Source organism: Quercus lobata, chromosome 6 (genome assembly GCF_001633185.2).
Source record: "Quercus lobata isolate SW786 chromosome 6, ValleyOak3.0 Primary Assembly, whole genome shotgun sequence".
Lineage (NCBI taxonomy): Eukaryota > Viridiplantae > Streptophyta > Magnoliopsida > Fagales > Fagaceae > Quercus > Quercus lobata.
In genome coordinates, this window is record NC_044909.1 from 14,952,464 (window position 1) to 14,977,534 (window position 25,071).

At 36.8% G+C, this 25,071-nt stretch overlaps 2 protein-coding genes across 3 annotated transcripts; one reads left to right on the plus strand and one right to left on the minus strand.

Moving 5' to 3' along the window:
* The first annotated feature begins 5,737 nt into the window (after positions 1-5,737).
* Positions 5,738-7,462, plus strand: LOC115993747 (CBL-interacting serine/threonine-protein kinase 7-like). The gene has a single exon (XM_031117722.1). It carries the CDS (start codon positions 5,851-5,853, stop codon positions 7,150-7,152), a length of 1,302 nt encoding a protein of 433 aa, XP_030973582.1. The 5' UTR covers positions 5,738-5,850; the 3' UTR covers positions 7,153-7,462.
* A 7,964-nt stretch (positions 7,463-15,426) lies between these two features.
* Positions 15,427-19,649, minus strand: LOC115950542 (pentatricopeptide repeat-containing protein At3g23020). 2 transcript variants are annotated; one of them, XM_031067732.1, is made up of 3 exons: positions 16,032-19,649; positions 15,737-15,916; positions 15,427-15,623 (listed from the first exon to the last, which is right to left on the minus strand). In XM_031067732.1, the coding sequence occupies exon 1, from the start codon at positions 19,256-19,258 to the stop codon at positions 16,670-16,672; it is 2,589 nt and encodes an 862-aa protein (XP_030923592.1). In that variant the 5' UTR covers positions 19,259-19,649; the 3' UTR covers positions 15,427-15,623; positions 15,737-15,916; positions 16,032-16,669. The 2 variants fall into 2 exon arrangements, with proteins under 2 accessions (XP_030923592.1, XP_030923591.1); XM_031067731.1 differs by having other exon boundaries at positions 15,427-15,916.
* Positions 19,650-25,071: the final 5,422 nt, after the last annotated feature.

Below are 25,071 nucleotides of genomic sequence, written 5' to 3' on the forward strand. Positions count from 1 at the left end.
AAGAAACATAGCCCCTAGTGGAACTTTACGCTAGAACACTACAACCGGCTGTTAGAAATGACAAGGGGACTTGCTCGACCTACCGCCTGTGCCAACACATAAGCCTTCCCCACGGACGGCGCCAATTGTAAGGACACAATTTTGTAACGACCCAACACGATACTGGGTTCGCACGCAAATAGGCCCAAACAATATCATTTATAGAGCGTGGGTTTGAAAGGTTAGGCCTTGGTCACAAGACGGTGGTTTTCCGTGGTGTTCATACATAATTAAATCGTGATCGCCCTAGGAGTCTTTCTCCTGGAGACGGGCTGGGAGGCTCTGGTTTTTGGCCATTTTTCCCAACCCTCTTCTCTGGATTCTTATTTTTCCTTTTATACTGGCCTGTATCCTTTATCCTACGTCCACGTGTAGGATCGACCTTTCCAAGACTGATACTTGTCCCATCAACCCATACCCAGAGTGGTTGGGGATGGTTGTAAAAGCTGAAGGGTATGGCTCTGTCCGGTGCAGAGTATTGAATGGCAGTAAGGGCAGCTTTCCCTTTGTCCTTGGTCGTTAAGCTATCCAGCGTATCCTTCCCTATTGACATAGATATTTTTAGATTTTTTCCAAACTATTCCTATACCGTTTTTGTCCTTCCTTCCAGGGGGACCTCGGACATGCCGAGAACTGAATCATCATCGGCTGTGTCCTAAGACTATTTGGACTTGTATTACCTATCCTTGGTTATAACCTTCCTCGGCTCGGACCTTGGGCCCCAATGAATAAATGGGCCAGAGCCACAAATTATTGGGCCCCACAGTTCTATATTGGCATTGACTTATGGTTTTTTCATAAAAAGATGTCACAATTTTTTTTTTAATTTTGTATTTATAAATAGATAGTGGGGAAGTGAGAGATGGATTTCAAACCACACATACACCATAAAAAATGTCTTACAATTAGACTATAACTTTTTTTTAGAGTATCACATGATCGTTGATGTCACGCTGTTTTGTTTTGTTCTTTTATTATTATTAGTTTACAACAATAATGATGAACTAGTAATTATCAAAGATAGCAATCGTTGATTAGGCTCCTTGCTTATGTTGGAATTATTTATTATTTTACCTAAACATAATATTTTTCAACTCTTCCAATTATATATAATATTTTCCAAATTTAAGACAATGATATGGGATTGATGTCAAATCTAATTCCCTCTAGTGGCCTTGAGGGCCCACTCTACCAATTATGATCGAAATTTATCTTAAAAGACAACGCCTCATAAATATTTAATAATGCAATTAAATCAAAATTATAAGGTATATATTAAAAGTAATGTAGTTCAATTGATATTTTTTTTGCATTTCCAATTATAGCGTTTTCATTCTCCTAATTATTGAATTATAAATAATAAAAAAGATGTTCTTGAAAAAAAAGAAAAAGATTATAAGGTGCATAGATTTGATATTTTTTTAAAAATAAAGCATATATATATTGATGGGATAAAGTTAGATTCGATTCAAAGTAAACATGCCCATATATATAACTTAGGCATAATTTCTTATATGTTGTACTTTAGGTTACTTGATTAATTTAAAATCATGTGATTGTATTAATCAACGGAGCATATGATTTAATTTAATTAACTCTGGGAGAAGATAACACAAATATCGGTATCAAACACTTATATCACTAGCATTATATGACAAGGAACAGAGTTGTGACCTTGGCCTTGAGCTTCTTGTGCTCGAAGTAAACCTGGTCATCAATTCATTGCACGGGACCACCTCATTATTTTGCTTTTCCATCACATGATGGTAACGAAATTCATGTAAAGGAATGGATCGACGATGAGCTCCAATATCTACTTCATATCATTGAAGAGAGAAGCCTCTAAAAGGCATTACGATAATGGACATGGTGATAACAAGGAAGGAGTGATGTCATTTGGACAACAAGGTTTTCACGGGAGGGTTGTTGAATGTTGTGGTTGAGACTTGAGAGCGAGGGAGAGAGAGGTTGTGTGAGCAAAATACATATATGTGTATATATGTTATATCTTTTTCCCCTCTCTTGCTATAAATGGGAGGAATACAAATCCAAATCCTCTTGATGGGAAAATTTGAGTAAGATTATTGAGTTACAAGCTTCCTGGATATTTATATCATAATGAGTTTTTTATTTGAGTAAAAAGTATATAGCAATCTTACAAAACTATAAATATGATAGTTTTGAACAAATAAAAATGTTCGGAGATTTTCCTAAAATGTAAACATAATAGCTAGCCACCAAAAAAAAAAAAAACCATAACAACTATAAACTCTATACAATTCATCAATTTGACCCAAAATCCACAATTAAAAGTATTAAACTCTAGGTCTTAACCAGCTGTTCATTGAAATACCCTTATCATGGATTTCGTGGAATAACCTAAACAAAAACATCACTAAATTGTAGTCCATAGCATATCTAATGGTGTTATGTTTTTATTAAACAAGAGAGAGTGCATGCTTTCTTTTAAAGACAATAAGGGCTTATTTGGTTGAGAGGATGGAAAAGTAGTAGGGTAGAAAATGGAGAGATAATGGAAAAGTGAGAGGATATAAAATATATTAGTTTCCCTCATTTGTGTTTGGTTGGGAGGGTAGAAAAGTGGAGGGATGAAAAACTTTTTTATTTGGTTGAGATGAAAAATAGAGTTTGTGTAAAATTATCATGATGTCCCTATTAAATAAAACAAAAAGTAGGACATTATATACTTTAAAAAATTGTATATAAATGGGCACTTCATTAAAATATGAAAAAAAAAATAATAAAAAAGAATAATAAATTAATCCAAAGCATTTTTTTTTTTTTAACAAAAACCAACCAAAACTTATGAGGAAAGAAACATATGAGCACTCACCCAAAAAAGAAGAAGAAGGAAACCTCCAGAAAAAGAGCCAAAAGGCCCCATTCCCCAAACGTCCAAAATGTACCTGCTGCTAGAGTATATTTGTCCAAATGCAACAAGGAGCCTCCTTGTTTTCCCTCTTATAATCTCCCTAATTTGGGGAGATTGAGTTTTGGTGAATTCTAAGAAAAAATAGTTGAACTCCACCAATTTTCTCTTCCCTCTTCCCTCCCAATTACACAGTCACTCCAACTATTTTTTCCTCCCTTTTCTCTCCTTTATTTTCTATTCATCAAATTTTCACTCCAACCAAACGTACTATAATCTCAAATTTGTCCTAGCCTTTTAAGAGAAGAGAAAAAAAACCATCATGGCAACTAGATTTAAATTTATTTATTAAAAAAAAAAAAAAGGTCTCGTTAATGCATTGGTTAAGTTAAGGTTAAGTTTTTAATTCTTCTAAAAAAAGGTTAAATTTTTTAATTATATTCTATCAATTTTTTTTAAAGAATCACACAACATTCAATTAAAGAAATATTTGTTTATTATTGGAGTGTTATTATTTTTTTCCCAATGTAGTGGGATTATATAAATTCTTCCCTCACGGACCATCAACAAAAGCCTAAAAAAAAGAAAAGAAAGGGGAATTCGCTTCCATTTGTTTTTTTAAATACTACCCAATTGTTTGTATTCATCTGCTCCAAATGTATCTTTATGTTTGTTTTCATATGGGCGCGCATGATATTGATGGGTGAAAGCGGCACACTCTCTCACTCTTTTAATTAAGTATCTCGAGAGTCTACAAAAATTGAATGGTTTCAAATGTTTCTTTCCTAATTATGAAAAGAAAAACTCCATTGACTTGTCTGATGGACCCAGTCTAGAATAAACAACGGCAACTGGTTTGTACACATGGCACGCCTTCCACCGTGAACTTAGTCCAATCGTGATGCGAAGACAGTGCAAGTGCTAAGTGTGCAAGTGCCAAACTACCCCCGCGCCCTAATCAACGATCAAACTACAAACTCTACGAGAGAACACACACCTCGTTTCTCCCGCCCTTTTGGGAAATTGCGGACCCCACCCTATATTTTGCTATTATCTATATCAGGAGTCTCTCAACAATTCTACGGCGCAGCAAGTAGTCTTCCAAACTCTCCACTCATACAATTAATGACTGAAACACCCTTGGTCTTTTACATAAGCAATTGAGTCAAACACGCTATATTGTATTACTCTAGCTCGTGAACTTGTGTGAGTTGTTAGTCTGACAACTCTGACCTTTGCATAGAGAAAAAGACACGAAGTTTCGGCAATAGCCCCCGTGAAAATTTAATAGGAGAAACGTGATATAACATGATATCACCTGGTGATTTCGACCGACTTTGAGGTGAGGGTGAGGTGAGGTGATGTGGGGGTGCGGGTGGGGGTGGGGGTGGCCAGGCTAAGCAAGTTGCATCCATTGTGGTCCGCTAAAAATATCTCTGACTCTGACTAATCCAAGCTTTGCTTTTTAGTGATAGCCAGTTAATCTTTGATTAGACGCTTCGTAAAATTTTATGGGATTTAAATAAGCAAAAAAAATCATCACCTTCTAACTTTATTAACGATGAATTGTGCAGCTTTTTACTTTTTAAATAGAAGAAACAGTGTTGATATTTTTGTTTACGCCATTAAAAGCTTTGGCATTACGGTCTTAATTGTTTTTAGTGGCACTGTGGCAGTACCTTTCACAACTCAAGCCATCTTTCTTTTCGTGTTTAGGTTTTCATTTTCTTTGTGCGCCCCCAACTTGAGATTAAAAAAAGGGCAATTGGCTAAATGCTAGAACAGGAGTTTGACAAAATTATTTCTTTGCAAGTCCTATTCCTCATGTTTTTTTTTTTAAAAAATGTTATGTTTAAGTTAAATTTTTCTTCCATGTTATAGGTTCATTTTAGAATTTTTATTATATAAATATCAGTTTTAAGAGTTAGGCCATTTTGAATAACTGTAAAATTTTTTAAAAAACATTCTCCCATTCTCGTGTGTATATTAAAAATACTTAGTATTCTTAAAAAAAAAAAAAAGATAAAAAACCTATATATATTCAAAGATTATGTTTCAATGACTGTGAATAAATGTAAATCTATACCTAATGACTAAGGGGTGTTTGGTAAAGGAGTTTGAATAATATTGTTTGAGTGTTTTTTTATATACGTGTGGGTGAAAAAATATATAAAAATATGTGTAAGTGTGTTTGAAATGCTCAAAAGGTTGCTCAAAATAGGCTACCAAATAGGGCAAAGATAGTGATAATGATTGTGACATGGTGTCTAGTAAGCATGTACACACTGATTTTAAAATTTAATCCTCCCCTCTCTTGAAAGTAAGAAATTTCAATTAACTATGATAAAAATTGACTGGATTTCCTGTTTTACAATTTAGTTGTATAAATTTCTGACTCAGAATCTACGTCTGAGTTGTTTTAAAAAAAACAAACATGGGTAGAAAGACGAATTACAAATTCAAAAAAAAAATATTTTTTAAATTTTGTAAGCATATTCTTATCTAGCAAGAAAGTAGATAAATGTCTAGTCAGGTCCGATTGCAAACACCAAAAATATCAAACTGAATCCATCAATTTGATTCAAACATTTTCCCATAATATATGGAAACCAAAGACCTATGAGCGGTGGGATTTTTAAGGAAAAACAAAAACAGTTTGGAAAAAAAAAAAAAAAAAGAACACAAACAAATGAGAAAATAAAAACTAAAAGGGTAATTTGGGAAACACAAGTAAAAAACAACCCTGGAATTGAACAAATGCCAGTGGTAGGCAACAACTCAGCTAGAACTCTCTCTCTCTCTTATCAACCTAGCTATAAAAGCAAAATCTCAAGCATTGATGTGCATTGTGGCCTACTCTTTTGCCTTTTTCCACTACCTCTTAAAAGTTAAAACTCCCCCCTCTCCGTCCACCCACCACGATGGAAGGGATCCCACCGCCGCCGCCGCCACCACCACCATCCACCACTCTTCTTGGCAAATACAAACTGGGAAAATTACTGGGCCGTGGCAGCTTTGCCAAGGTCTACCAGGCCCAGTCCCTAAAGGACGACACCTCTGTGGCCGTCAAAATCATCGACAAGTCGAAAACCGTTGACGCTGCAATGGAACCTCGGATAATCCGAGAGGTGTTAGCCATGAAACGACTCCACGACCACCCAAACATCCTTAAAATCCACGAAGTCATGGCCACGAAGACCAAGATCTATCTCGTGGTCGAACTCGCCACAGGTGGCGAGCTCTTCTCCAAAATCTCGCGCCGAGGCAAACTCGCCGAGCCAGCCGCGCGCCGATACTTTCACCAGCTCGTCTCGGCTCTAAGCTTCTGTCACAAAAACGGCGTCGCTCACCGCGATGTGAAGCCGCAGAATATCCTGTTGGACAAAGACGGAAACCTCAAAGTCTCCGACTTCGGTCTCTCGGCTTTGCCCGAACAGCTCAAAAATGGCTTGCTTCATACGGCTTGTGGGACCCCGGCTTATACGGCTCCCGAGGTTGTCTGTCGGCGGCGCGGCTACGATGGGACGAAAGCCGACGCGTGGTCTTGTGGGGTTATTCTCTTTGTGTTTCTCGCAGGTTATCTTCCGTTCGATGACAGTAACATTGTTACGATGTTCAAGAAAATCCATCGACGAGAATATCGGTTCCCAGATTGGTTTTCGAAGTCGGCGCGGCATGTTATATTTCAGCTTCTGGATCCGAATCCCGATACAAGATTGAGCATCGAGAGCCTCATGCAAAACTCGTGGTTTAAGAAATCGTTGAGACCAGCGGAAGAGAAGAGTGTGTTTGAATCGAGTAGTTGGAAGTACGAGTACAACATGTCGTGTACGAATGCGTTTGAGATTATATCGTTGTCTTCTGGGTTGGATTTGTCCGGGTTGTTTATGGAAACGACGGCGTGTGGGAAGAGAGAGAAGAGGTTGTTGTTTACGTCGAAGGTGAAAGGGGAGGTGGTGAGAGAGAGAGTGAGAGAAGTGGCTGGGAGATTAGGGTATAGAGTAGAAGAAGGGAAAAGTGGTTTTAGCGTAGGGTTGGGGAAAGGGAGGGTGGTTTTGTTGGTGGGGGTGGTGGAAATGACGCCTGAATTGGTGTTGGTGGAGGTGAAAGTGGTGGAGGGTGGGGTTGAGTTTGAGGAGCATCAATGGAAGGATTTGAAGGCTGGGTTTGAAGACGAAGACATTGTTGTTGCTTGGCACAACAATGATATTAATGTAATGTGAAGAATTTTCAAAGGAAAATTGATTTTGCCGGAGCTGGTAGAATTATTAATGTAATGTTGAGACACTTTTGTTGTTTATATCATGATGATGATGTTGGGAAAATGGGTTGATCTTTGTACATCAAATTACTTAGATTTATTAGGCAAGATTTAAGATTTTGAAGGTTTGTTTTCTTGGTTGATCTAATTAATGAGTTTGTACATGTATTTCAAATTCATCAGTAGGTTTAGTATATTAAAATACTAGTAATCTCTCTTTTGTTCCTTTGCCATTTACTTCTGGTTTTATGCTCAAGTCCAGTTTTCCTTTTTGTCATTCTCTACATATATGTTATTAAAAGGGCAGTGTTAATAACAGATGCAATTTACTTCTGGCGTATTCAACTCACGATTTCAATTTAAATTCACCGGTATATGTGGATCATGGATGTATGTGCCAAATGGCATGTGTAATAGGTTTTACTGTAATTAAAAATCTTACATGCTTTGCCTTAAAAACTGGGAAGTCTGGAACCTTGAGATCAAGTACACAGTGCTGCAGTGCACCAAAGAGAAAAAGAGTTGGGGATTAATTTGGCCGGCAAAGGCCATGTTAATATTAGAGAGGCTATTAGGGATGGTTTATGTAAGGCAGGTTTTGTTTTAATTGTCAATTATTATAATGTCTTGCTATGAAAACCGATTAATTGCTGCTCACCAATATTTGTTTTATATTGCAAAAATTACAACCAAAAAAAAAAAAAAATTGCTAGAGATACAAATTTTTTTACAAACTACTGGTATGATAAGTAATTATTAATAAATAAAAAAGTGATGTTGATGGACTTAAATCAAAACTAATAAAAAAGTGACTATATCAATAGTTTGTAATAATATTATAAATTAATTTATAACAGTAATATTATTTTAAAAATATATTAAAATTTTTAAGATTACTTAATTTTAGTGAGCATATCTGTCATTTTCCACATGTGTGCTTCATCCTAATAAGGGATATTCCTTGCACACTAGCCCTCAGCTCCTTTGAATGATGATAAGCAGAATCGTCTGTCGACCTTTTTTTTATTTTTTTTGATAATCGAATCGTCCGTTGTACTTAGTGGTTAGTACTTACCATCAGTCGAAGGCAGCAGCAAACTTATATGGGACTTGCAGGTGACAGGTCATGTCAACATGTATGCAGTAGGAAAGGGCCTATTAGACGGAAAAATACACGGTCCCACCAGCTGTAAGGGGAGGAAATCTACACCCGACCATGTGTGTTACTCCTATTGTACACACTTAAAGTAATACTCCTTATCCCTTTCCAATTAAAAAAAAAGCAATACTCCTATTGTACACTCCTAAAAAGCAATTGCATCAATCATCGTAAAATGTAAAAAGTGTAAAAATTTACACAATATGACACAAAAAATACCAACATTACTCTTTCTAAACTTTTGTAAATATACAAAGATGTTATAGTTACCAATATACATGGTTACTATAGTTTTGTATACAATATTTTAATAATTTCTCTCCTTCTCTCTCTGTCTTTTTTGTTTGTGTCCGTCTCTAGTTTACTACAAATCCACCCAACACCGTCCAACTACCAACTAATCACCACCACCACAATTCATCAAAATCCAAGATATTTCAATCACAAAATCAACTAAAAATAAAGGAAAATCAAACCAAAAATCAATCCAAACCCAAAATCAACAAAAAAACTCAACAACTTAAAACCCAATTCAACAAAAAACCCATCAATCCAAACCCAAATTTAAGCCGCCGCCGTCGCCACTGCCATGGAGAGCTTGCTGCCATTGGAAAACCCATCCCAAAAACAACCAAAACCATTGGAAAACTCATCCCAACCCTAACTCAAAATCAACTCAAACCCATCATAAAACCAATTCAAAATCAACACAAACCCCACCAAAAAACCCATCACAAACCCCACTCAAAATCAACCAAAACCAAAATCAAATCAAAAGCAAACCCATAAAAAACCATAAGAAAACCTCAAAACCTACTAGTGCCACCAATATAACCTTGGAGTAGTCGTTGAAGCTGTTAGTATGACGTTCTATGTGGCAGCTTAGGATGAGAGAGAGGTAGAGAGGGAGAGTTGAGAAAGAGAAAGCACCTTGAGAAGAAAGAAAGCATCGTTGTCAATGCCTCGCGGTGGTTCAACCACCCATCGCGACGATGCTTGCGGGCACCCACAGAGTTGTGACCTTGGGAGCTTGAGTGTTGTGAAAAAGGGTATACCTCTGGTGTGTGACTAGAAAATGAATCAATTTTAATAGAGTTACCAAAGGTAAGTGAAGTCGCCACCAATCATTAGGTTTTTTTCTAAAATGTGATTGGTCACCTGACTCTATTTGATTTTATTACCAATCCTAGGCTAAGAAAAATGTCGTTTTTCCTAACCTAATACAGATAGATAAAAAATCTTGATTCTTGAGTTCGGAAGTCTGGCTACGTGTGGGGAAGATGTTAGGCACCCCACAACGCCTGTCCAAGGACAATCCATTGTTTTGGTAAAATCTTAATTTAAGGACATTGGCAATTGAAAACAAGCTATTGGCATTAACTTTCGGGGCTTTAAACAAATTGGGCTTTGAGGTTTGATTTTAGAAAGGGTGTGGTCTTGATCGACGCTTCCCTAGTGTATTTGGAATCGTTGCCTAATTTCCACGACGAAAATGCAACAACATTTTACCTTATTTTTGTGGCGAAAATGCAGTAGCTTTTTGCCTCAAGCGTATCATAGCACACAAAACACTATTCTCACCAAACTTTTGCTATGAGAATACAGCAACAGAGGCGCCCCATTTTCATGGCGAAAATCTAGCATAGTTTCGCGTTTGGTGCACACTAGTAAGGTTTCACGCTTGTGTATATGGCGCATGCCAACATACTCATGCCAAGATGAGCTGAAGCCCCTCAAAGCATCAAGCATATTAATGCATGTCGCATACACGGGGAAACCAATGTCACTCAGATGACATGGATCAAGACAATCACATCGCGATGATCATGCACACAATAAAGCATGAATATACACCTACAGCAATTGCCTTGAGCACATACCCACACTACAAGGTCAAGAGCACTCATGACTAGTGAGGGTCGCTCACTTAGCCACATGAGTCCATCATATAAAGTGCACAATCACCCAGATACAAGCCCATATAGATATACATACATCATGCATAATACTATCACATAGAGTGGGAAAGTAAAGCAGACATTGCCAACATTCCAAGCGTATGGCTTAACAAGGTACAGGAAATGTAAAACGAACATTGCCATACCTAGGGAACGCGGCACAAGCAAAGTGTAGGAAAAATAAAGGATACATGCCTACATCCATAAGGTATGGCCTAGCAAGGTGCAAGAAAAATCAAACAAACATTGCCATACCCTAGGAATGCGGCTTAAAACTGGATACAAGGGTGATAAACCTAATACAATGCTCTAAAGAAGTGGCTAAGAGAGGGGGGAAAAAAAACACACGAGGAGGCTAAACCTCCTAATCTACTAAACATGACCCTGTTCGGGCTTGCGTCTTCTTGCTTACATCCTTGCCCTTTTTGCTCGCGCCTCACGCCTAAGGAGTCGTGCCCTTGCTCCAAGTGTCCTTGCTTTAAGCATGTACATGCAACAAACAAAGAAAGTAGCCAACAGACAAGCAAAGAAGATAACAAAGAGGTAAAGAGAGCCAAACGGGGAAAACAAACATGCTAAGCTCACGAAAGGGCAAACAAACATGTTGTCAAACAAAAAGGGGTATCCTAAGATGACAAATGTAGGTTTGGATCAGGTGTCCATAGTTCCATTGAATTGGAGTACAGACGATACATGTGCCATCAAGCAAAATTCCTAAAAGGGACTTGGGGCCTCATGTATCAAAGACGGGTCTGAACCTGCATGAAATAGTAAGAATTAGGCTTCATGACACAAGCAAGCACAAGGACTCATGCACAAACATGTAGGCAAGCGTGCAAAAATACAAAGAAACAAAGAAAGCCAAACGGGTGGCACAAAGCAAGCAAGGCAAGCATGATATTGCACGGAGCGAAGAAAGGGTATGCAGCAAGCAAACCAACATCACGGGGATGTGTTCTCACAAATGGTTACACCCAAATAGGCCACGAGCGAGATGGATGCAACCAAAAACAAGTAAGTGGCCCCAAAGACCAGCAAGCACAAGCCCACGAAGGGCACCAAGCATGGAAAAACCTAGATCTAGATAAGCAAACATGGATATAAAGCATAAAAGCAAGGAAGCATACACATGCATAAAGGAAATGATCCAAACCCTTTGATATAGGTCTAGGTATATGGATGTAGACCTAGACCACAAGATCTAGATCTACAACTTACCTAAGGGCGAAAATGCAAGAAAGAGATATATCAAGAGACAAAAATGCTATAGAAGCACATGGCATAACATTCAACATGTAGATCTAGACACATAAACATAGAGATGGCAATAGGGCGGGGTAGGACCGAAGGATGGGGTCTTCGTCCCTACCCCGCATGGTTTTGTCTTGCCCCATCCCGTAAAACTCTCATTTTTGTTAATTTGCCCTACAACTAGTACAATTTTTTTAATGAAACCTATTACATTGATAAAAATATACTTGAAATTACAACTAAATTTATCCCGTCAAATCAAATCAATTTTTAGAAAAAATTGAATAATATATCCAAGTTTTTAACAAGACAATCATAAAAAAAATCTCATAGTATAGCACATAACAAAATAAAGGTAGAGAACCACATTAGGTAGAATAAAATAAGCTAATATTAATATATTTGTTTAAATAGTAGGGTTTTAGGGTATAAGAAATTTACAATTATAACCCTTAACAACACGGGGCGGGATAGGGACGGGGTGGGTCTAAAAAGTCTAAACCCATCACCGCCCCACCCCGTGGTGCAGGGCTAAAATCTTGCCCCATCACCTTTGCGGGGCGAAGCGAGAGGGGTGGGTTAAGCGGGGCGGGGAAAAATTGTCATCTCTACATAAACATGGCACGAAGCACATCAAGATATAGATCTAAGCATACATATGGCACAGAGCACATAAACATATAGATCTAGGCATAAACATGGCAAGGAGCACATGAACATGTAGGTCTAGGCATAACATGGCAAAGAGCAAATGAACATGTGAATCTAAGCACAAACGTAATAAAAAGCACCTAGGCATATAGATCTAAGCACAAACATAGTATTTAGGCATACCCTAGCCCAAGAAAGCTAGGCCAACATCTTCAAAATAATAAAACATGGCAAAAAGCAAGTAGACATGCTAGGAAAGTTATAAAACATACTAGGAAGCAAGATAAAGCAAGAGATATACTATGGAAAGGGCCAAAATGGGCATTTGCCCCTTTCGTCCAAAAGATGTAGCAAAATACCCCTATTTTGAAACTATCTAGCAAAATGCCCCTATTTTGAAACTTGATTTTTAGAAAATTGATTTTCAATGAAAAACTTGATTGGATGAAATCGACTAATGTGAGAAATTTTACAAGGAACTCGAGTTACATGTATTTTTTTTTTTTTTTAGTTTGATTTCACATAACTCGATTTTCTAAAAATCGAGTTTAAAACAAGGGCATTTTACTAAATTTAGAATATGGGCATTTTACTGGAAAGTTTTGGCGAAAGGGGCAAATGCCCATTTTGGCCCTATGGAAAGCAATAAAGCATATTATAAAGTAAGATAAAGCAAATGGTGTAAATTTTAGGTAAAAAGCTACATCTACACCCGTAAAACCTCAAATCCAAGGTCCTAAGACCAAGGAAAAGAAAAAGAGTGCAAGAACATTGCCTCTTGATTGTTGAGAAAAGAGATAAATCAAAGGTTTTTTGCATGTGTTTGGGAGAGAATTTAGAAAGGAAAAGAGAGAGAATCTACCCGAAAAAAATGCGCAAAAAATGCCCAAATTTGGTTTTTTTTTTTTTTTTTTTAAAATAATAATTTTTTAATAATTTTATTTATCTGAGGAGGGCTTGGGGGTTAAATAGTTGAAAAAAGACCCTTCAGCTTCCAACAGCCACTTAGTGGCCGCTGGGTCTAATGTTGACATTAGCAATCTCGGCTTCTTCCCTAGTTCAACTTCGGACGCATATTTGAAGGTCTTATCGGACTCGGATTGAGCTGATCTTGGTGTCCCTATAAAGATCTTGATGTCTAGTTTCCAGAAAACTAAAGAAATTGAAATTCTAACGGTCAAATCAAACTTGGTCAAACTTGACGAAAATTTCCAAGCAGCTCAAGTTTAATATAAAAGCATGAAAAATGTTTTTTTTTTTTTTTATATGATTTTGACCAATTTTGACTTTTGGTCAACTCAGGATTGACCAAGGGCATTTTGGTCAATTTGACCTAAAATAGCATTTTAATTGCTTCAATGCCCGAACAGGTTGTGCCACGTCAATCTAGATGTTTTTGTGGCCCCATGGAGAAAAGTTAATATTTTTGGAATTTTCGGAGTCTAGCACGTAAATCGAGGGTGGACAAAATACAATATCTACAATAATGAAATTGAGATGAAAGAGAGATATTAATAAAGTTATTTATAATAATAAAAATGATTATTTAAATAAAATAGTGTATAATAGACAATTTGATGTGAGAATTTTGTAAAAATAATTGTGTAAAATAGAAAAAGTAGGTTTTTTTTATTATAAAATAGACAGAAACTTTTAGAAGAATTGGTGTGAATGCTCTTTAGAGCATTGACATGTGTAAAAACCCCCGGTTTCTATTTTAGCAACTAAATCCAATCATGCTCCTTTCGAGTATGTAAATTCAAAAATTTTTACATCCTACCTATAGCAAGGTTGCATAAAGAGCACTAGCATTGGGGATTGTATAAAAGTCGGAATTTTACCATCTAAAAACATGTTTTATTTATTATACAAACTCACTTTACAATACATCCTACATCCTACATTCCAGTTTTTATTTTTTCATACAACGGATTAAAATAATAACTACACAATAAAATAATGTTAAATAAAAAATCTTTTTGTCTCTCATTTTTTTCCTTTGCTACCAACCAAAACCACCACTATTCACTCAGCAAACCACCACCATAGACCACCACTATTCACCAAGCAAACCACCATATTCAACCAGCAAATCCAAAAACAACCCAACAAACCCGCACCAAATACCACCATAGAACCACCAATCATTACATCAAACCCACCAAACCACCACCACAGCACCACTAGAAGACCCACCACCAAACACACACACACACACCAAAAAAAAAAAAAAAAAAAAAAACCAATTACCCACCCATCACCACCACCACCACACCACACACACACACACAAAGTCAATCATCCACCACCATTAAAAGAACCATTACCACCGATTATCAACAAAAAAAAAAAAAAAAAAGAACCATTACCACCAGTAACCCACCACCATCACCAAATAGCAAACACCCAAACACAGAAATTTAAAGCAAAAAAAAAAAAAAAAACTCAAATTAAACCCAAAACGGAGAACAAAACCCACCAACATCACGAAAAAAAAAAAAAAAAAAAACCACAAAACCCACCACCACCACTGCGAAAAAAAACCCACCACAACCACCGGGAACAAAACACCTCTTCATAAGCAAGCAACTTATCTTGACCCAAGAAATTTGTTCTGAAATGATGCAGCGGTAAGTTGGATACTTTGACTATTCCCAATCAACTAGTAGAAATGTTGATAGATTCTGCTCTCCATTGAGGAAGAAAAGCCAATGAAATTCGTAAAGACCATTTTAGATGAAATCACAATTTTACTAAACTACTGCCATGTAAAATGACAGTGACATACCATAAGACATGAAAGCACCTCAGCATATTCAGTTTTTGAAGATATCCTAATACAGGCACCAGTTTTATCCGAAAACAAACTTGTTAGGCGTGGACTGCACATTAAAAGTACAGGAAAAGATGAACGTTATATATGCTTATTGACACAACCCACTAAAAATTTAACAAGTAGTTCATAAAAAATAAAAATATTATATTCATACTATAAGTGTAATCCATCTACACATGAAAGGAGAAGAGATTCAAGAAGATCCAACTCTTTTTTACCATAATTACGGTTTGGAAGCCTCAAAAGAAGCATACAAAAATTAAATAGAAGACCAATCAGATAACTGATAAAAAAATGCAATAGAGCACATTTCAGATCAAAGAGAGTTTGCAGTTAAGAGTCCATTATTAAAAGCTATTCATTTTTGTCAGAAGACATAAGTTTTACCATACTATGATAACTTTTAATCTCATTCATTGTGTGAAATTATGAGAAGAATATAACTGGAAATTCTTGTCTTCTGATAGAGTTTGAAGTTGGAAAGAACAATGGCTAAAACCTCGCCTTGGTAAGACCTGCACAATTAAAATGCCTTGCCAGGAAGCGAACATGTGAAGGCAATGCCAGCAAAGGAACAACTATCCGGACAGTCAGCAGCTTAGTAGCATTTATCTTGCACTACTAATGATAAGTGATATTTTTTCTACTTCTAGAAATTGATAGTACTAATAATGAGTTTGTGATGACATACAGGTGTATAATGTGGCTTTATGTACAATAGCATCTGCATGCATGTAGACATATATGCTCGGCTTTGCCTGAACTATTCTCCTCAGCTGTAGTTTTGTTTAGGTTTTTGATGTTTTTACTGACCAGAAGAACCTCTTGGGTTTCTTCTCTGCATCTTGTTATAGCTCTGCATATGATTCTTCTGAATAAATAAAAACAGCTATCATTTTCTTTGCTAAAAATAAAAAATAAAACAATAAAAAGAACCAACATAAAAGCTACAAAAACACAGTTATTTTAGATATATTAGCAATTACCTGTGAGTTAATAATTGACACCCTGCTCATATCAGCTAAAAATAATAGAGAAGAAGATCCTAAAGCTTGAAGATGGGCAATATTTAGAGAAAACTCCATATTAATAGTGCAAATGGATTCTCTCTATCCAGGCCAAATTAACGTGGTGTCACATTCAAATAAAACTTGGAGAAATTTCTGTTACCTCAATAGAGGATACCATTGGCATTCTTAGTTACTATGCCATGCAGGCTTCTAATAGAAGTGGATTTACAAAATGTTCAATACAACTCAACAAAGCCTTATTCTGAGTACACTGGGGTCGGGTATACATACACTGCTCAGGCAGTCAACTGTTACAAGACCATATCTTACACGCAAAAAAAGGGCAATATGTTTTTGCTCACAGCCTCAGACCCTCAGTACATGTTCTTGTTGGACTTCTCTCTGATCCATCTAGTGCCTTCAGGTTTACGCAATACATAAGTTGAACAGAGGATCATGGACATTTTCAAATTCACATTGCATTTCAGCTTCAAACAAGAAATACAGTTAAGAAGATCTCAACCAGGTCAGCATGTGAATATCATTGATCAACTTTATCTTGCAACCTTTAATCAGAAAGGTCACACTCAAAACACTGGTTGCAAAGAAAATATTCATATGTCAGCGTAATCATCCACTTTACCTACAGATGAGATAGTTGACATCCAAGCCTGCAAACCACTCTGAGCATCCTTCTTCGTTGCTACTTCCAGCTTGCCAACTGCTTGCTTTGGAACTCCACACCTCACCAGAACAACTCCAAGTAATTTGAATGTACAATCATCAGGTTGAATAGCAGCTTCTATCATTTCATTGAAGGTTCTCACTGCCTCCCTGAATCTGCCATCCATCACATACAACCCAAGCACATTATTATAACTCAACAAATTAGTTTGAAGTCCCAGTTCTCTCATCTGTCTTGCAATTTGAACGGCTTCCTTGTACCTCCCAATTTTCTTGTACATGCACAACATCATTGCAAATGTAAACTCATTTGCATTTCCCTTTCTCTTCAAGCTCTCAAAAATCTCTTCTGCTTGTTTAACCATAGATCGTTCACTGTAAAGATCAATCATACAATTTGAAGAATATATAGCTGGACCCTCCTTTGATGATTGAAGCATTTTGTATGTTTCTTCTGCTTCTTTCAAGTAGCCAACTTTGGTATAGAGCTTGATCAAGGAGTTGTATATGACCGTATTTCCAGGCAAACCTGCCCTTTTCATTGCATTGACATAACTCATAGCTTCTTTTACACTCCCAACATCAGCAAAAGCATTTATCAGTACCCCATAGACAATGACATCTGGCTGCACATCAAATCTGATCATTTCCTTATATAGTTCCTCTGCCATTTCCAACTGACCTAATTTTGCAAAGCTCGATATCAGAGCACAATATGGGACGCAATCACTTACCAGTCCTACCTCCTGCATCCTATTCAGATAGGGTTTTGCTATGTGTGGCATGTCAGCACCAGCCAAAATTTGTATTAGAGAACTATAGCTACATTTGTCTGGAACTACACTATAACTCTCCATGCTATCAAACAACCTACATGCTTTATCATAGCACTTTCCTATCCCATAAGCTTTAATCATCACATTGAACTGAAGGACACTCAGCTTCTTCTGTTCTTGGCAACAAATGAAAACTTTTTCAGCTTCCAAAATGTGGCCATGCTCACCATATGCATCAATATTAGCAGAATAACACTCAGAACTCATGGTCCCTGAAAGATGAAACCTCCTGAACCACAACCATGACTTCTCAAGCATCTCAGCTTCTATATACATTCTAGTCAGAGCTGACTGGGTGTATTCATCAATCTCAAGACCACTTCCATCCATCTCCAACAGTAGGTCTTCAGCTTGGTGAACCATATGCCTTATTGAGTATGCATATAAGAGGGTGCGGTAACTCACAAGGTCTGGCTTGAGGCTAGCCTCCTTCATCTTCACAAAGTAGTTTGCTGCCATGCTTATATTATCATGCTTAGCATGGAGGGAAATGAGAATATTATATGTTCTTGTGTCAGGTGGGCATCGGAGCTCCTCCATTTTCTGCATCAGCAAAGCCACTTCATCTAGTTGGCCATTATTGCCACAAATGTGAATCATTGTATTGAAAGTCACTGTGTTTGGAGCTATCCCTTCCTTGAGCATCTGTGCAAAAGTTTCAGATGCTTCTTTAAGTTGTCCAGCCTTCCCATATGTGTCGATCAATGTATTGTACGTATGTGAGCTCAAAGTAGTGTGAGCATGCAGAGAACTCCCTACTTCAGCAATAGCTGTAGTAGTAGTGCTACCCTCATGCCTCAAAGATTCACCAAATGACCACTTCTTGAAAAATTCTTCAGCTTTGTGAAACTCTCCTGCCTTCTTAAACAACTGAACCACAATCCCCATAGTAACCTCATCGGGTTCCATACCTTGTTTGTTCATTCTATCAAGCCAAAGAAGGGCTTCTTCCTTAAGCCCACCCTTGCTGTAAACATCAATCAGAGTTCCATAAGTGGAATTTATCGGCACAATTCCCTTAACACTCATCTCATCCCACAAACTCTCCACAAATCTCCATTTCCGTGCTTTCCCAAGACTCCTAAGCATAATGTTGTAGTGAATCACATTCAATTCATAGCAACCCTTCCTTTTAAACCACTCAAAAATCTCCAAAGCCCTCTCCCAACTCAGCTGCTCCTTCAAAATTATGCTTCTTTCCTTGTTACCAATCCTGTCTTCCCATGGCCTCAAAGCCTCATCTAAATCCTGAACCGTATCCAAAGCCTGCAAAATTGCAGGAATGCATCCACCATAAGAGACCCATTTCGTCGAACACCTAGGGTGCACTTTCTCCAATAATCCATTCCCACCTCCCAGTCTGAATTTAACACCAAAATCCCTCTTATTCACAAGTTTACCACTATCCCTACGGCGTTCTCTCTGTTTCCCATCTGGGTTTTTTGCCAAACTGGGTTTCTTCAATCCATGTTCATGAACAACACCACCACTTCTTTCATGGGACACATCAAACCTTTTAATTTCTCCACTGGGACATTGAAGAACTTTATGTTCTCTGTGTCTGTTGGTAATCAGCTCAACATGGTCCAGTGGAGAAACTGAAACTCCTATGCAGGGTGAGGCTCTTGTAGAATCCAGTACGTGGAAGCAACTGGTATCTAAATGCTGGAGCTTCACCAGCATTTTTTTTTATTGTTGTTTACACCAAGGAATATGTGCTAATGGTTTGAAGAAAGGTTGAGAATGATTAGATATACACAACTTTTTGGTGAAGTAGTAATGGAAGCAACTCAGAAATCATGGACCAAGACGACGCTGTTGATGCTCGTGGGATGGGAGCACTGTTGGAGCGTCTACTATCGAGTGAGTCAAGGAGTGGAGGTGCCGTGCGTGTTGAGCTCTTGATGAAATGAGTGTCCAACTGTTTCTCGATAGGAATGATATTTCGGTTCTAGACTTCTAGGCTTCTCGACCAGGTTTGAGTAGAAATTGAACTTTTAGTTTTAAAAATACTCAATCTGAATCATCACCAATAACTGGAAATGGCAGCAAGTTAAAGTGTTAAACAGTAGTTTTTTTTTTTTTGGGTGTAAAGGATAATTCTATAATATTGGGGCCTTGGGTGGTGGAGTATTTGAATTATGGATAGAGGTTGTAACGAAGCAAACGGTTCATGAATAGTTTAAGCTTGATTCGGAAAGAAAAAAAAAAAAAAAGTTTATTTTCATTTGTTCAGCAAACAAGTTTAAGCTCGAGTATTAAACGAGTTAAGATCAAACATTAAAATGTATTGTGAACAAAATGCTTAATTTAACTATATATAATGTTATATTTTTATATGAATACTTGTTTAAAAACATAATTATATAGACTCGAGTTTAGATTATATAAGTTTGTAAATAGGTTTATATGATATCATATTATTATTTGTAATCTACTAATGGTATAAACAATCCATTCCTAGTAAAAATTCATAAATTTTTGATGGCGTAAAAAGTTTTAGTCATAGTTTAATCAAGTAGGTTGTAAACAAACTCGAGCTTGTTCAACAAAAATATGAACCAAACTAGAACATGTAATTTTATTTAGTAATAAACTTAAGCTCACTTGTGTTCATAATAAAATTAAATGATCAAGTTCTTGTTTACAACCCTACTCTTAGTGCTTTGATTTTACTAAGGGAAATGTTTTGCTGCATGCTAGTATGCAGCAAAATATTTACCTTTTACTAATTAAGCTTATTAAAACTCATTAATATTTTTTTTTTCTAACTTAACTATAGATAAAATTAAACGGGATTATGGGTAACCGTGTGTACATGATAGTTATGTTCGGTAATGAAGTAGGTTTCTATCACAACATTTACACGTTGATTTAGGGGTATACAGCCAACCCATTGGTTTGCCAAAACTAATCCAATCCAAACCAACTTACTGAGTTGGGTCAGTTGTTAGGGGTTGGTGGGTTTGATTGGATTGTAAATTTTTTTAAAAAAATTTATTTATAGCGGGTTGGGTTTGATGTGGATCAGTAGATTCACAAATTCGCATAATCCTACCCGACCCACCTATATTCAATATATATTTAAAATATATATTATATAATTTTATTATTTACTCTTTTGTTTATCAACCAAGTTGGAATTGAACTATATAATATCCTAATGACTTTGAAGCACTAATAAAATAGTTTGTCTTAGTTTGGTGCTATGCTCAGGTTTATTAGGTAATAAATTTACTCTTATTTGTATTAGTGTTCTAATGCTCAATTAAAAATAAAAATAAAAACTGTCCAAACCATAGGTCCAACCCGATCCAGGTGGGTTGGGTAGGACCTCTATAATCGATTAAGTGGGGTTGGATTTTTTTCAACTTGACCATAGTGGGTTGCATTGAAAAAACCCCTCAACCCGACCCATACACACCCCTACATTGACTAAAGGTTGGTGCTTGATAATGGGAAAATAAAATTGTAGAAGATGAAAATGTAGTGGAAAATAAAACACAGATTTTTCTTACACAAAAAAAGAAAACCATCAGATTAAGCTAATCAAATAATCCACTATTTTATGAAAATAGTTAGAAAACAATATGCGTTTACAATGGAGAAAGAGAGAAGCAAAAAAAAAAAAAAAGGATAAGAGAGGAAGAAGGTGAGTAAGAGCTTCCAATGTAGCAAGAATGTGGGACCGCTAATTGATTGTCTTTCCTTAGGTCCGTCATCCTTTTATAGTGGTGAAGGTGGGCATGTGTTACTTTACCTTCCTATTAGAGAAGAAAATGTAGAGTGTTCACAAAATAGGACAATGTGCATTTGGTGCTCTATACGTGTGTGCATATGCATATACTGCATTAACTAGGGCTGCTTTTTTATAGACTGGTTTTTTGTTGCTGTATGGCCAAAATATGTAGCATATGACTAAAAATTGTTGTTGCAAATGTACTGATCCTTTGCTAATTTTGAAATTATATTTTACCCACTATCTAACCAAAGGACAAAAATTAATGGCTACATAGTTTCTCATGTATTAAGCATTAAGGGGTCGTACCAAATACTCACACTCCTCTTTAACTCATTAAGTCATATATTGAGTTACTCACATGTGGTTTAGCCCAAATTTAACTTACCCACCCGTAATTTCATTTTTGACACTTTACCTAGCCATGGTTCATTCCGTTTATGTTCCGTAACCCATCTCTAATTTTTCCGTTACTCTAACAAGTTTCATCAAAAAATCAAACAAGAAATCAGATCAAACACTCCTCTCCCATGCACTCATTCATGCTTGCTCACCCACTTGATATCTTAGATGCTACAATGGCACCCACTTGATTTATTAGTCTGAGAATCATCTAGGTTTTCATTGTGCAAGGAAACCAAGGAAGAAGGAGACCTACAAATTGTGGGTTTTGAGCGTTACCAACCTGTTCATGTTTGGGAACACTTTCAGTCTTAGTCCGTTTGTGTTTCTCTCTATTGGGTGGGCTTTAGATTAGCGTGGGGTCGTGGTGCTATGGGTGGACCTGGGTTCGTGGGGCTGTGGGTAGTAGCTCGCCATGGGTCTTGGGATTGATGGATAGAAAAGCGACGGAGATAGGAGCATAGTGTTGGGCAAAGACAGAGGCAAGATCGACTACAACAAGCTCATTGATAAGTTTGGTTGTCAAAGGCATGACCTTTCCCTCATCAATCGCATCGAGCTTCTCACCTCCCATAGCGCCCACATCTTCCTCCCGTGCGGCGTATTCTTTGCCCACTGGTACCTCTACCTCTCAATGCTAACTCACTCTAATAATATATGTATTGAGGGTAAATTAGAATTTGATGGTTGGATTTTTCTACTATTTACAAAGATTTCAATGATATATTGGATGGATGGACGAAAGAGAGAGAGGGGGAAGACAAGAGAGGATGAGATCTGTGGAGTGGTTGATTTAAGTTTAATTTTTCTGGGTTTGAGAAGTCCCTGAAATATATGTCTGGATTTGAAATTGTGGTTTCAAATATATGCCTGGATTTGAATTCATTTGTTCTTAAGTTCCATTAAAGTTCTCTAAGTTTTTTTCTTCTTCTTTTTCTTCCAATAGAGAAATTGAAACTGTGATTTTTCTCTCTACATGTTAATTTTCAATGTGTTGCTAGCAATTTGTGACTCTTTTTTATGGGCTTAATTTTGAAGCTAATCTGGTATAAAACATGGGATCAAATGTTGTGCTATATTTTTCTTCTTCTTTATTTATTTGATTTAGGGATTGGATTTCTTTTGGTTGTTGGGGTTTGAAAAATGGGATTTGAGGCATGGTTATTGATGGATCCGTGGGTTTGGATGTGTGTGGGTGACTTGATGTTTGTATTTTGACTTGGGTTTTGGGGTTGTATTTTGATAGATTTGTGGTTTGTACTTTGATGGTATTGCTTGATTTGATTTGTAATAGATTTCTGGGTGTATGTTCTTCATATTTGTGAATTGTGAGAAACTAATACCATATTTTAATCTTGTTTTTCTTTTTCTTTTTTCTTTTTTTTTTTTTGGAGGAGAATAGGTGTAAAAAGACTTATTTACCTATCTTTTTCAACAGAGGTGGGTAATAAAAACTAAACGAAAGTAACCTGAAGTAGGTAAAGTGTCAAAAATGAAATCACAGATTGGTAAGTTAAATTCGGGATAAACCACAGGCGGGTAATTTATAATTATCCCTGTTATTTATTTATCCTAACAATCTTTTGACAATGCCTTCGATCAACATTGTTTCCAAAAAGTTTGTCATCAAATCAAATGAAGTGATGTGTCATGTTGAGTTCTAAATACTACTTGAGTTCTTTCACTTTTTTTTTTTTCTTTTTCTTTCTCTAAATCTTCTTTATTTAATTATTAATAAATGATATAAATAAATAAACTAACGATGTCAAGTTACATTTGCTTCGCAACTTTTCATTTCTTCACTAACAATAGCTTTGCCCTTGGTTGTTCTGTTTGTATTTGGGTTTTTTTTTTTTTTTTTGGTAATTTTGTAATTTACTAAATAAGGCATTTATTACAAAATAACATAGAAGAGTTAACATAAAAGGCTTATCGAGAGCCCCAACAAGCCTTTTGGGGAAAGCAAAGGCTATACAACCCCAAAATTAAACTTAAGACCCCATTCAACAAGGAGATTGGGTCACTCTATTACTATCTACAAATTCAATGGAACAAAATACTACTCTCAAGATGCATCATCCCAGATTTTCGCATGTCCTCCACAAGCTATCATGCATCCACCCCTATTAAGTTTTTTGCCAATCTACTTCTCAAAGGAAGAGCTCCTACCGCAACTCTCCACAAGAGCACCTTCAACCTCGTGCATTTTCCCACTCCTCAACTTGTTCCCTAGTCTCCTATTGCTATTATTGAGTCTATGCTCTTAATCCACCCTGTTAGGCAGACTGCACCCAAAAATAATAATAATAATAATAACCTGAGTTTCTCCCATCCACACTACAGTCATATGTTGAGTATCTGGGTATAGGAATTTTCTTGATACCGTCTGTAGTTTGTTCTTCAAATAAGTGTTCTAGCTTTTGATCATCCCAAACTCCACCTCTCCATGTTAATAAGATTAGCCACTACGGTGAGACTTGAAACCCAGTAGCCAAGGAATCTAAGGATCTAGCCAAGCATATACATTAGATTTCAAAATTTTCACACAATCCTGCATGCCCAATTACTGTCATCCATTCCAGCCTATCTTTGAAAGCATTGTCATATTGGTATCTTTAAAATCTAATAAATCCTAACCCACCAATATGCCGTGGTTGACGCAGCTCACACCACACTTTTTTGACCAAATATCTCTAGCTCTTTTTATTAGGATTCCACCAAAACTTCCTAACTAAAAGCATCCATCTCCTCAAAAAATTTTACAAGGACTCTAAAAGTTTCAGTGGTATGAAGGGGCAGGGCCAATGCTACAAACCTGATAAGAATAGGTCTCCCTGCCCACGACAGACCTGGACTGCTCCAACTTCTTAGCTTTGTTGTATATTCTTGATGGCAAACTGTGGAAGATTACTTGCCTATTATATGGATATCATATATGAAGGAGCATTACTATTGAAATGTGTACATAACTTATCAATAAGACGTGACCATTTATCTATTTTAACATGCTGCATGGTATAGGCCACCAAACCTGCTCCAGATCACCAAGAAAAATAACCCATGCTCCATCATAACTAACTTTGATACACTGGACCGAATTGCAATGTTGACATGAACACAATTTTGGAGATGCAATGTCAAAAATGAATTGTCTCCATGGGAGACACAAAAGCGGCACATATGATAATTGAATTTGCTGCCATGTACATGCCTTAGTCAAACAACTCTTGCGGGTCAAATTTTAGCATTCACATAAGGGATCTGCAAACTTCCTAAAACCAATAAAAAAAAAGCTTAAAATGAAGCAAACAATAATGGCTTGAGAAAGATAAGGCTATTTGTTTTGAGAAGTAAA

Bases quoted from the DNA above. Each gene is read 5' to 3' on its own strand.
- LOC115993747 (XM_031117722.1), top strand. From the start codon at position 5,851: ATGGAAGGGATCCCACCGCCGCCGCCGCCACCACCACCATCCACCACT.
- LOC115950542 (XM_031067732.1), bottom strand. From the start codon at position 19,258: ATGCTGGTGAAGCTCCAGCATTTAGATACCAGTTGCTTCCACGTACTG.